Raw genomic sequence first — 14358 nt, 5'->3', positions numbered from 1 at the left:
ACTGAAGCCTAGCCTCCTCATAGTGCCCTCCAAGAAACCCCAGTCCACCCTATCATAAGCCTTCTCAAAATCGAGAAGAAGAACTGCAATCTCCTGCTGGCTCTCCTTCGCCCAGTGAGTGGCCTCCCAAAAAGTGAAGATGTTATCGAAGATACTCCGATCTTGGACAAATCCTGTCTGAGTAGCTCTGATGATATCTAGCAGCATAGGCTTTAGGCGAAGAGCTAAGGTCTTCGCTAGGATCTTGTAGGCTGTCCCTAGAAGTGTAATGGGTCTCCAATTATCTTGTCTTTCCCTTTCGGGATGAGACAAATCATATCTGTGCATAATGTCTTGCCCAAAGATCCTGTATCGAGAGCCTCTGAAAAGGCAGAGAGTAGATGAGGCCCAATCGTATCCCAAAGAGCTCTAAAAAGAAGTGACGACAAACCGTCCTCCCCCGGGCATCTGTCTCTAGGCAGCTCATGTAACCCGTCCGTGATCTCCAGGAGTGATAGTGGGCTATCCAAAACATGACTCATCCTGTCTGAGACCATCAGAGGGACATGGCTCCAAATCTCCTCTCTGGCTCTGATCATCTCCTCGGTGACTGGATCGACGGTGTAAAGAGTGGAATAGAAATCAGAAGTGATCTCAACAAGACGGTGAGAGTCCGTCTGAAGAGACCCGACCTCATCCACAAGTCTACGAAGACTGTCCGAAGAGTATCTCTGACCCACTGCCCTGAAGAACTCTCTAGAGCATCTATCCCCCTTCTGAATCCAGAAAGTCTGCTGGGAGTAAAACCTGAACTGGGCCCTCCTGCCCTGAATCTCCTCTAGTCTCTCCTGAGACTCCGAAAGCTACCCTCTGATGAAAAGAGAATAAGGAAAACTCTGAATCAATCTCTGAAGTCTGAATACCTCCGCTCTTGCATTCTGATCTCTGATTCTGAGTTTTTCCTTCTCCTCTTTTGCCCTCAACTGGCAGGCCATGCTAACTCTAGCCAAAGCCCCCTCTACCCACATCAACCAGCCCTGACCCACAGGAGTGTCCTCTGACAACCAAGCCTCTCTCAACCGTTCCACGAACTCTGTGTCCTGAAAAACAAAGTCCGAAACTCTCACATAGCTTGTGCTCTCCAATCGAGACGTAGGAGAAATCTATAATAGGACTCGAGCATGGTCAGATAAAACATAACCCGAGCGGATCCCAATCTGTCCTCCGCTGGCCTATCCCACTCCACTCTCTTCCTATCAGAAAGGCCACCCTCTGTCTGACCCGACTTGTCTTTAGAGAATTCAACCATGTTGAAATCTCCTCCAACAATCCAGGTGTCTGCCTGAGGAAGGGACTCTCTAAGCTGTCTCCAAAAAGCACGTCTGTGGGCTGGATCCGTGGGAGCATACACATTGAGAACACCAACTGCTGTGCTCTCAATCTGAAGAATAACATAGCATGCTCTGCTCTCCACTAGTGTACCCTCTTGGGTGATCTCTGAGGCCCACCTAGCTGAAACTGAAATGCAAACTCCTCCCCTCGTGCCATCCGTTGGGCTCCAATATGTCCGGCTCTGTCCTCTGAGTAAGGATCTGCATCTGTCAATCCTGTCCTGGGAGAGCTTATGCTCCTGGATAAGCACAATGTCTGGAGGGGACCCTGAGGAAATAAACCGAAGGGAGTCCCTAAGCAACTGCAATCTAGGAACTCCCAATCTACGAACATCTGCATCTGAGGTAAATCTGCGGCCGTTCAGTCCTCTCACATTCCAAGAAATGATGGACAACCTAGACATCGGATGGAAGTGAGGGGTGCCAGTGACAACGGCACAAAACTCTCTCTCTGACAGCGCAATCCAAAGTCGGTCTCTGATCAAACTCCAAATCTGCCCCAACTCATGTAAAATGGCTCCATCCAAGGAATAGTACTCTGGCGCGAACTGAGGAGCTGAAAGTCAAACCAACCAGCACTCCTGGGCAAATCAAAGTCTCCCTGAATCTCAATGAACAGAAACAGAAAGGCCCTGCCACCGAAGCCAGGTCGAAGAGTCCTAGGGCAAGAATGAATCTGAGAGCCGACAATACAGTGAACCGACGAAAACTGAGTCATGCTCATGAGCTGTCTAGCAATCTCGCTGTCAAGTAACTCAGCTGACCAGCTTTCGCTCCCCCGAGATCAAATGCTACCTGCGGAGAAACGAAGAACGTGCCCCTCTCTGGAGAGAGCAACAGATCCCAAGTACTCCTCTACCTCCTCTGACTGTCGGCAAAACACCGGTAGAAGTTCCAATCGAGGGAGGGAGTCTGTGATAACCCCTCGAGCCAAAAAGGGCCAAAACTCAATGGACAGATCTCTGTCAACCAAATTGGGGTCAGGTCTAGGAGTCAGAAGAGCTGAAAAGGGCTGAGCCATCCTGACTCTGCTCCTGGAATAGGTGAGAGGGAGAGGAAGAATCTACAACGAGATGCCTGTCCGCATGGGTGACTGATAATCTCGCTCGATCTCGTCTGCTAGGATCTCCCAATCCTCATGCCTGTCTGGGTACTGAGCAAAATCTGTGACCGCACTCGCAAAAGATCTGGATAAACCAGGAGTGAAAAGCTGCGAGGACGAGGCTGTACTGGGAGGGGTGTCTAAAAGGACGCTCCGCATAGCAACAAAGGAAGGTACTGTGCGACGGGGCTGTGAAAGGGGTCTCCAGGGAACCTCGTACAGGCGCATGAGATCCTGGGACGGGCTCTGACTCTGACCTGTGTCGTAAAAAACCACTCTCTCAATGGACTGCTGGGGAGAGGCATCCATCACAGTAACTGCAGCCTGAGCAGTCTCCTGGTGAAAAACTGTCTTGCATCTATCTTTGTCAAATCTCAGATTGAAAACTTCAGCCACTAGCTTTTTTATTCTAAACTTCAGGTCTTCTTTGTGTAAAGCGTCATAAAATCATAGGTTTGAACAAGAATAGGAGACTCTTTTTCCTGAATGCTTCGAGAGGAATTAAAAAATTTTACAACACCAATCACTCCTACGGAGTCATTTAAAACCTGCATGGAAGACATACTCTACTTTTGATCTAACAAAACCTGCTGATCAGCCCTTGCTGCAGCAAGAAGGGGGTGAATCCAAGCATCTTTAGGCCATTTCTGCTATTCTCTCTGTAGGACTGCTAACTACTGTCTGAGACCAATCTCCCGCCTATTGAATCTCACGTCTTCTTTTACTAGCAATGGTATGATACCAATCACTAATACCAAAGGGGGTTGTTGCCAAGTGATGGAGAATTAGGGTTCGATTCCAAGGCGATAGCATTCCACTTTGCAAACGAGAGACCCAAATCTGCAAAACATCCTCTGTAAGGCCCTCCTCTGCATACAAGGCATCTGGTATCCTAATACTGACAGAGCTGCATCTCAATAATCATCATAACGACTAGAAAGTAATCTGAGGTGGAAACCCTTGGTGCAATGCATACGGAGCCACCTCTATCTAATGCGTAATCGTCACATAAAATATTTCTATCCGCACATGGATGAGCATATGTAGTCTCCCGTTCGACCACAAGAACAAGAGCGAATGAGATACAGTGTGAAAGGCATCACTTATCCAAGCATCTTTGCCATTGAACTAGAAAAAGAAGGCATACCAAGCTGCTCTCTTACAAAAATGCCCCTTCTCTTCCCCCACTTTTGTTTGAAGGCAACTCCACCATGTTGAGGTCACCTCCAATAATCCATGAGTCTGCAATTGGACCCAAGAGAGAAGTTCTTTCTTGAAAAGCACCCGATCCCCTCTTTTGTTAGGTCCAGAAGACCAGCTTTTCATCCCCCAATTAAAACAATGACCCATTGTGCTCTGAAGGTTATAATGATACCATGGCCAACCATTAGGGGAAAAGAGAAAGTAGGGGTGAAAAAGACCATCAGGGACCAGTGCACTCTGACAAAATAACTTTGCAAGAGAAAGCAGGAGAAAATTGACGATCAGGACTTTCAGCCACTCTGACTGACGAATAGCCCCCCATTTTTAAGCCAACTGTTACTTTCAGTAATCACCTAAATCAGGCTAACCGTCAACCCCTCTTTTTTGCTTTTATCTAATTGCTCAAAATAGCATCACCTAAATTAGTTTCTTGCTTGTGGACAATCCTGTACTTCTGCATGCAATAAAGCACCTCATGTGGTTGGTATAAAAGCTGTATATACCCAACGCTGAAAAGCAAAAGCTGCATGATCAAAGACCAAGGCTACATGGACCCAAAAGCTAAGCCTGCTACATACAATTAAAAGTTAAATTTGAATGTACCTGACAATGAAAGGCTAAGGTTGTATGCGTAAAAGCTAAGGCCATGCAGCGAAAAGTTAAAAATGCAAGGCTGCATGCGCCAGGCGATCAATAGCAAAGGCTACTTACAGTTGACAATTAGAGGCAAACGTTAAATGCTCCAAACAAAATCAAGTAAAAGCTGCATGCTTTCTGCACGGATCCTGTCCTGCATGCACACCAAAGCATATGCATACGAATTAGTCATGCACACATTAGATACAAATGCATGTCACAGTGTGTCTTGAGCCCTTGCATGCATACTTTACAAAAAACTGCTGTGTCAGCGAATCCAGAGACTAACGCATGGAGGCATATTGCATGTCTAAACATGCCTAGGTGCAACCTTTTCCTCAGGCTGCTCTATGATCCTACAGGTTCTTCATACAGCTATCCAGGCTGCTACACAATCACCTTGGGAATGTCACACAGTCCCCAGATTAAAACTAGTCTGCAAAGTGGGGATCGTACCACCAGAGGCAGCTTGACTAGTTGCAAGTATTTACAGCCCTCCCGACTGTGCGAAATGGCTCTTTCATAAAGCTCCTTGCCAAATATGCCCACGCATGTACAGAAAGCTTTACTTCAGAAGCCTTGCTACTGACAAATCTATCAAAAGCCTAATTGCGTAGGCAAATGCTGCACAAACTACTGTCGCAACCTATTGACCTTCTAGAAGATGATCAAAGTGCCTTCAAACATAGTTTCCTGTTTGCCATGATCCAGCTAAAGATAGGCTGAATAATGAGTCTACCTCGACCCTGTCAGTCCATCACTCTTTCCTGGGGATTGAATACTCTACCGAGAAAGCACTCAAGTTCTAGTGTGTAGCCCTTTGAGCAAAAATCATATACTGATGAGGCACACAGACAAAAAGCTCACCTCCTAGCTGTTAGCCCAGTACTTCAAGCCACCCCCGAGCATGAGGTCTAGACCACCACGATAGCTTCCCAACATCAGCCATGTTTTTCTCTGAATAGCTTACTTAAGCTTTTCCTTTCATGGATCAGCTCTCACCTATTGAATCTAAATATCTAGTCCCTTACCCTAGATACAAATCCAAGATTTTACAGTAGCCTGGCCTTGATCGTAGCCAGTCCAATCTTGGTTAGTCCCTAGTTAGTCGGTGTGGACATAACACAGACCATCACAGTAGGCCCCCTAATGGCCAAGGAATATGGTTCAGCGCTTGAGCACTGAGCAGGCTGAATAGGCAGGGATGCATGCATGGATGGCTTCCTGGTTACCACGCAAGGGGGACGTGTGGCACATCCACGTGAGACTGAGGAGGGGAGAGAGATAGATATGATATGATGAATGTCTGTTAGAGACCCAACAGGACAAAGTTGAGTCCATGAAAAAACTACATGTTGGCGCTCAAAAAATAGCTGTCAACAAAAGTTCATGTGTTTGCATCCCTGAGCATGCTTGCAAGCGTGCGCGCAAGACTTTAGTGCGATGTGCCAATACCTCCTTGATGTAAGCTCATATCCTCTTCAGTGGCTGGTCGAAGAGGATGTGCAAGTTTTTGTGTGGACATCTTTATTTCATATTTCTCCCTGATCAGCATCACACAGGTGAGGAAGCAAATAGAAGGAGACGGCAAAGCAAGGGGGTGGAACCAGCCGTTTCCATGGCAAGAACAGAGAAGAGACCAAGCATGTCACATTTGGGGCCATGGTAAAATCGCAGGTGGAAAGAGGATGCGATGGGGGTGCTTTGCCTTTTCTGCTGTGATGCTTCTACAAGGAAGGAGGCCTTAGGGGACAGTAGAAAAGCAGACGAGGGAGGATCTTATTTTCAACATTCTGTTGCCCCAACAATCAAATTAGTGCTCCCTCCCATTGCCCCCGCCGGTCCTCTCCTCCCCAATTAATAGCTTCCCAACAAATCAATTTTGATTTTTGTAAAGTAGAGGACATACTAGCAACCTCTCAAATTGTGCGATGGTGAGGCTAAATTTTCCTTGTGAAAAGCAATATTTCTTCCGATTCCTTTTCGCAAGCTGCAGCAGCATACTCCTCTAAGAGGGTACTCCATGGTAGTCTTTGGCCTGCGTCTGTCCAGCCAAAATGTGATGGTAAAGGAAGAACCCTTGGAAGATTGAACGAAATGGTTAATGCACAGCAAGTTAACCCCATTCTAGCGACTAACCATGACTCCATCGATCTGGCTTTCAATAATCACAGGACTTCAGCTTACAAAAACGAGACAGTCGTCTCAGTTGACATAAAGCATCCACCTTATTAGGTTATTGGTACAATAGACATTGGTATACCATATCAAATCACTATGCTTACCACACACTGTCAAGTATCACCCCTTTTCAAGTTCCCCTATACTGAAGAATGGCTATTATGAACTTGAAAATTGCCTTGGGAATAAGGAAACACCCACAATGACAAGGTATAAAAAGAGCAAAGTTTGCCAGGCATAGCTCCTAAACATTTCAAAGATAAGACAAAAAGGAAATCAGGAAACTCCCACGATGACAAGGAACAAAAAAAAACAAAGTTTGCCAGGTATAGCTCGTAAACTTTTCAAAGATAAGACAAAAAGGAAGTAAATAAAGAGATCCAGGATGCAGTAGATTGACTAATCAACTGAGCATATGTTTACTGAACAAAGGATGCAGCAAGATTTATTGCAGAGCACAGGTTTTGGGCAACTGACCTGAGGCAAGACTGTGAGAAGCTCCAAAAGGCTTGATATAGCCTCAGGCCCAGAACAAAGCTCATCTTCCAACCATTTCATAACACCACCATTGCCCCACTGTTCTGCAGGAACATGCATTGCTAACGCTGCCAATCCCAAGCAGAGCTGCACAAGTAGCATCAGAAACAGCAGAACTCACAATTATTAGAACCAAAGAATACAAATGCACAAAACTCACATTGTTGGCATTCACAAATGCACCTGTGTCCTTACAGCCGAAGGCCCTTGGCGAAATCGTTTCAACAAAGTCTGTAAAACAGAGCAGCATCACGTCACTCATAAAATGCAGGTGAATCTAAGACCTATTTAGCCAAATTTTGACCCCTTTATCCAAATAACTTGTACTATTTTAAGCATACAATTTTGACCCCTTTATCCAAATAACTTGTACTATTTTAGTTATGCAGGTGAATCAAAGACCTATTTAGCCAAATTTTGACCCCTTTATCCAAATAAATTGTACTATTTTAAGCATAACTAAATCAATAAAGAGTAATGATAGGAGGTGAACAAATTAAAATGAGCACTATTTTAACTTCCTCTGGTCAAATAAAGTGATGTAGAAGAAGATTGAACTCTTTTACACAGAAGACCAGGTTTCATATTCTCCATCTCAATTTTTTTCCCCCTTTTCACCTGCACGGAGACAAACAATGACACATACCTTTACAAACAAAAAGGGAATGACTCTTATAGGAGAACGAATCAAAAAGACTGAATTTAACACCTCCAGCACCAAACAGGTCCGCAGAATGTTGTAGAATTTGTTCAGTGGCAGAGCCCGATCACAAGACAGAGACATAGTTGAAAGCGACACTTTGTCTCTTCGAAGACTTGGTGGAGGTCCAAGACCTTCAGATCGAAAACTACAGAGCAAGGCCTTGTTGACTACCCTTGCCCTTTCTCAGCTCTTCTCATCCCTAAATCCTTTTCAGCCCTCTCTTATCGTCTTCTCCCTTCTGTCAGCTTCTCTGAGCCCCATCCCCCCTCAGTCAGGCTGCTCCTGACTGACCCAAACAGGCCGACCAGTCAGGCTGCTTATGGCCGACCCAAAATAGCCGGGCTGCTTCAGGCCGACCAGGCCCTGACCTGATCTGCTCCATAAATTCCCCTGAGGGGCTCACATTACTAGGGCCTTTGGCCCACACTTTCATGCATGGCCTGGCCTAGTACCCAGCCTATAAACAGGCCTGGTTGGCTGGCTATTCCCAGCCCAACCAGCCCACTAATCAGGCCACTTGTCTGCTGGTTTGTCCCGCCAACTTGCGCCATTTCTAGGCCCTGTTGCAGGTCGTGTACCTGCCCACAGACCCTGCCAAACAGCTTGCCACATAGGCGCCTATGCTCCTGGTTAACCCTGCCATCTGGTGCTGCTCCAAGTCTGCCTCTGCCAGGACAAATCCAGGCTGAACATCCATAGCCAACTTTCCGTCCATAAGCTCCATTTGTTGCAGCCACCATGGCTCCCCCAGGTACCTCACTACTTTTCTTCACTCTTTGATTCCTGCCCACATGGCAGACATAACCCTGCCCATGTGTCAGTCTCTCAAGACCCAGGTCCACCCCCCCCTTGCTCTCCTCATATGGGGGCTTACAGATGGGGGGGTGACCTTTCCAACACTTCATTCTCAGCACTCTCTCTCATCCCTCTCTCTGCCCCCACTAACCCCCTTTGCATCTGCACCCCCTCTCAGTCCCATTTCATTCTCACCCCTATGTGCTTCTCATCCCCTTAGCCCCTGCCCTCTCTCAAGACTAATCCCCCTTCATTCTCAGCCTTCCCTCTCGAGTCTCAGCCCCCTCTCATCACTTTCTACATGTCATGTGAATTATTTTCTCTCCCCTTCCCCTCTTTTTTTTCAGCTTTAAAAATATGATTTTTAGAAGCTCGCACGTTAAAATTTCAGAAATGCAACCTTCCGAAGCTCGCACTTAATGTGCATTAACTCAAAATGCTATGAACCTCAAGAATTGTACAACTTTGGGCTGTTCCACATACACATCTTAAAGTTCTTCACTCAAGAAAGCTGACTTCGCATCTATTTGAAGTTACTACCATCGAGATTGGTCCTATATTGCCACACAGAAGTCCCCCAATTGTTAAATCCTTCCACCTATACATACCCTTTAGACACTAATTGAGTTTTGTACTGGTCCACAGAACCATCAGACTTGTGCTTCACTTTCAAGACCCACCTTGTCCCTATGATTATACCATGCAAACCTAGCCACAAAATTCAAGTTTGTTGCAGTTTATGGTGTCCACTGCAATCCTCGTGGCCTCCTTCCACTTTCCCTGTTTGATGAACGAATTGGAAGACAACATTTGCCTTGGAGACAAAAGTCTTTGAAAACAATTGTCTGCTTAGTTGCCCATCATGCATGACTCACTAAAAGTGGAAGACCCATGAATGGTTGGTAATATTCTACATATCTAGTATTTCGCATCTGCTACAGTACGTCTATGCTAAGATGCCCATATTACTCATGCCACAACTTGCTCCTTGTCAAGAAAAAAAACTTTCATAGTGTTTTGTGTAATAGCATAAACACACAAGATCCTTGAGAATTCAAGAAACACTTTCTACAAATAAAAGCTCAGCCTTATTCTCCACCAACTCTATCCTATACCTAGATGAATCCAGGAACATTCCCAAACTCATCCTCTAAAAACACAACATAGTGCAGTTTCAATCTCATGATAGTCACTCACAAGGTTGAAAACCATAAACTCCATCATGCATAGCAGGGACTAGCTACTATGACATCCCCACTGACGTCATCAGCGCCCAACAGTGGGTGTAGACCATAGTATAAAAATATGTTCTCACATACAAATCCACACACCCACACATACTTGAGCATCCATTTATACAAAGTCTTCGTACTGAGTTTCTGTCGGCACTCTGGAGGTGAAGGGCAGACTCAGCCATGACGAAGGCTAGCACTAAAGGAGAAGGCTAATCAAAAGGTAGTCCAAAATCTCTTCATTCAAGCTACAACTGCTTGTGAAGTCTATAAACGTTTTCATTTTAGTCTCTCCCCAACGAGCATCTAAGTCTAAATCTAGCTGATAGGGCAATGCACCATTTAAGATAGAAAGAATTATCACAATACCAACAGGCCGCAACTTGGACGAAAACTTCACAAGGTGAAATTTGCATGTCCGCTAATACGGCAGAAGCATATACCTAGATGAATCCAGGAACATTCCCAAACTCTATCCTCTAAAAACACAACATAGTGCAATTTCAATCTCATGATAGTCACTCACAAGGTTGAAAACCATAAACTCCACCAACTCTATCTTCTATTTTACACATCAGTTTCATAAAATCTTTAAGCATCTGTATCTTCTCCTTTTTGAGCCCCCTTATATTGGTGTTCCATGTTAAAATCCATACCCTATCATGAGATAACGCTGCAAAATGTTTGATGTTATATTAAATTCTAATATGGGTAGATGCTCTTTGTAATTAGGTCACCCTTCACTTACACACACTCCTAGCATATCCTCAATGATCCCGCTTTTAACCCTTTCAGTTGACCATCAATCTTTGCATGATTCGTAGTACTCATAGTTCAAGTAATATCAACCTCTTTTTTAAAAACCCTCTAAAAAAGAGGATTTGAATTTACCATCACAACCATGACAATACCCGCCAATAGCCCATACAATCTAGAGATACGCTCCAAGAACAGTCTAGCCAATTCAAGGGATTTTAACTCTGTTTTGGTTAGAATTAAGCAACTCATTTTGGACAGTCAATCCACATTTGTCCACACAAAGTGATGCCCTTATCCATCATGTGTTCAGCTTTATTCACCTGGCATATTTAGCACTTACACACATATCTTGGACATTCCTATTCGTTCTAGACCTGGAAAACTGTCTTCTCAAAAGCCCATATGAATTTCGCTAGGACAATCATGACATTCATAAAATTTCAGCACCTCTTGTCGTTCGCATCCAAGACATATATTCAACACTACACTTGATGATTAGGTAATCCTCTTCAATACTATAGCTCTTCCATTTAAGAACTTCATCAAACTTCAAAGTGTAACCATTTCCATGTAAAGCTTCTCCATTAATTCGAGCCCTGTCTTTAAGAGCTTTCCATATTTTCAAAAAACAAGCACCATGCTCATAACCTTTTAAGGACGCCCGAAAGTCATTTTGAAATTGAGCAAATTCAATTCATTAATCATTGCCATTCACCATGGGAGTCCACTAGAACATTGGTGAATCTACCTCTTACACAATTCTGCAAGGTCGGCTCAATTAGCCAATAACCAAGATGACATTACAAAAAACTACCAATCTTTGGTGTATCAGAAGACCCATCCCATGTGGAAATACTCAATCATTAATAGCACAATCGAGATGTTCACGCTCATTGTATCTCATAAATACAAACTTTATGACAGCTTATGCACTTGGTTGATTTTCTTCAGTCAACAACACTTACCTCTCGAGACTCTATGCCCTAGTGTCACAAACTGCAATCCCATGTAGCCACGTGTGTTAATATCAAATGAAGTGATCAGTTTTACTTTAATCAATTGTGATCATTAGTGGATCCTGAAATTCAATATGGGATTGAACTATCCAAGAAAACAAATTCAATCCATTTCCAACTCACGTAGCCAACTCTATGACACTCCTAGATGTGAGTTTGTGATCGTTGATCCCATGGTCCCGCCGGAATCTGTCGTCACATGCACCTACACCCGTGGAGAAGGGAAGGAAGGGTGGGGTGGCGATGGCAGCAGGCTGAAGGCAAGGAGCCGCTCTCCATTGCCGTCAACCTGCACCTGCACCCCTCAATTGCCGTTGACCTGCACCTGTGGACGAAGGGAAAGGGTGATGGCAGCATGCTGAATGCAAGGAACAAGGGGCAAAAAGAGGGAGGCAGCGAGGGAAAGGAGCTCCCTCGCTCCAAGTGCTAGTTGAGAGACTATTTGCAGCAAGCAAGGACAGAATTTTTAACGATAAATGTGGAATTTACTTTACTTGGCTAAGGTATTTTTCAACAGATGAGTCATACATAAAGTATACCCAATCCTCACAAGGCGAAACAAAAATATTTCTTTTTAGCAGTTGAAATTACTCAATCACAGAAAACGCACGATGAAGAAATTTCAACATAAATACAGACATGAATACACAAATCCTCCTTTTATGATGAGTACAATCAATTAAGCTCAATCAAGCTTGTTGCAAAGAAGGAATAATGCAAAGGATTATTTTAACGACTTAATCCTCTCACAATTCAATTCCCTTGAGCCAAGAAGCAATTAAGGGATCACTGATTTGCTGCATCCACTCCAGTATTCTGGCCAAAAGATAGGATGCTGACACCAGAGGACTCCATTCCAGAATTGGGTTTCTTGTCTTTCATCCCTTTCTTGGCCTCAGGATTAAACTCCACCTAAGATATAACTCAAAGCGAAGGCCAACCAGGGGTAATGATTTACCTGCTCATTGCAGGTTCGAGCTGCCAGGAAGGATGGTAAATGGGCAGTCTACCGGGACGGGATAGCACTCATAAGAGAGTTTAAATCAAAACCAAAAGACTCTCAGTCTTAAACTGATGTAAGGCCAACTATATATGTGTGTGTATGTTTTATCTAGGCTACAATATAGGTACTCTCTAAATAAATGGAGCTGCTTTTGCACTCCTCGGGAGCTGCCCTGCGCCCTCCCTAAGCTGATGTACTAGATGGCTTTCATGTTGTCCCATAGACCTCTTGGTCTCCCGTGGACGTTAATAGACTTTCTTTCTTTCTTTCTTTCTTTCTGCATAGGACACTTGCATGTCACACTATGCCTCTTCTTCAATCTTTAAATACTTCTTCTACCCTGGAGGATAAATAAACGTTTTGGGATACCTATGTCCCACCTGATCATCATGAACAAGCTGTTGGGATAAATAAACGTTTTGGGATACCTATGTCCCGTCTGATCATCATGAACAAGCTGTTGGGAAACAAAGCATGCACCAGAGTTTACTATGATACAATGTTAGCATTAAGGATCTATCTTTCTAAGGGCTTAAACCCTTAGCGGAAGACTTTTGCCAGGCAAAACCTTTATACAGGTTCACTCACAGATGATGTATGCACAAGAATAACTCAAAGCAAACACTCAGATCCAAAAAAATATACACAGCAAATAGGACAGAAAACATACAAGATGTATATGCATCAAAATGGGCCAATTTCTGACAAATGGATGCACCTCCAGTTCCTGATGCTCTCTATGGACCTCTGAGGACTGCTACTGCTGCTCCAATCTTTGCCTCCTCTGGTCTGCTGTGTGCTCCTTGTGAGCTTTGATGGCATTTCAGTTATTTGGAGGAATGAGACAAGGCCTTTATAAAGGCAGGCGCTGGTCTGCACCCCCCCCCTTCCTGCAGAGGGCTAACTGAGCCAGACCTGGACGACCTAACCTGCTCCACCGACCCCTCTTCAGGGGCGCTCTTGTCTGGCCAAGACCTACAGCAGGCCTACTTAAGGCCCTCCCAGCCTACATGATTATGACAAACCACCCTAATGAACTAGATAACCAAAATCTTAGCTCTACATTGAGTAAATTTATCTGAATCTGAGTGAAGGCAATAGACAATAATTTGAAGTCAAGTAATATATCTAACAACATAAAGTTAAGAAGTAACTTCATGTTGTCTTTCCAAATCTCAAGCTGTTGATGTCAGTATATTCTACATACCAGTAGAGAATCCCTCAAGGATATAATTGCTGTGGGTGGTAATTCATCAAAATCACGTTGTACCTGTCAAAGAAATCCAATATTTGTGAGAATAAGAAGATGTTCAGACTATGAGCCGGAAGCATGACACAATTGCTCCTTAGCTAGAAAGAAAAAATATATAATTCCCCATTCCCAATAGGATTAAAGCAAACAAAATAATGGAAGCTATGTATCCTAGTTTACAGCAATCGTGCAAAAGATCCTGGAATAACAGCACAAGTAAAAAGAATCTTACTAATAGACAACAAATCTGTGACTGAAAATTCCCTCAGTTCCCTTGCTCCTATTCTCAACCAACAAGTTAAGACCCTGTCAAAAAATACCTTCCCCCTTTGAAGTTCTTAAAGATCTGTTCAATGGAACTTTTGAAGAATGTGCAAGCCTTTTGACTGAAGGGGCCAACTGAAGGATCGCCTTCCATATCGCTAAAATGTCCTGCCATCCCACAGCACCATTGACCCTGCAACACTAATCATACAGATTCACGCCGATACGAAGCTCAAACCAATATCCCATGATCAATTCCTAATTGGCCAAACCATCCTGATCAAGGTGCCACACCATTGCACGTT

The 14358-nt window shown here is 44.2% G+C and overlaps 1 protein-coding gene across 4 annotated transcripts in view; it reads right to left on the bottom strand.

Annotated features, from left to right (window-relative positions):
• MOS14 (ARM repeat superfamily protein) overlaps window positions 1–14358 on the bottom strand; it is a 180671-nt gene that overhangs the window by 135181 nt on the left and 31132 nt on the right. For all 4 annotated transcript variants that reach the window (XM_087370765.1, XM_087370766.1, XM_087370769.1 and 1 more), the window contains 3 exons: window positions 13745–13807; window positions 7213–7260; window positions 6970–7116 (listed from right to left, as the gene is read on the bottom strand). In XM_087370765.1, coding sequence (XP_087226891.1) covers window positions 6970–7116; window positions 7213–7260; window positions 13745–13807 — 258 coding nt within the window. The remainder of the gene's footprint in view (window positions 1–6969; window positions 7117–7212; window positions 7261–13744; window positions 13808–14358) is intronic.

The sequence above is a fragment of the Dipteris shenzhenensis genome, chromosome 32 (assembly GCF_047967505.1).
Source record: "Dipteris shenzhenensis isolate YYH24624 ecotype China chromosome 32, Dip_SZ_1.0, whole genome shotgun sequence".
Lineage (NCBI taxonomy): Eukaryota > Viridiplantae > Streptophyta > Polypodiopsida > Gleicheniales > Dipteridaceae > Dipteris > Dipteris shenzhenensis.
The sequence above is the reverse complement of the archived record's forward strand: the minus strand, read 5'-3'. Positions and strand labels throughout refer to the sequence as shown.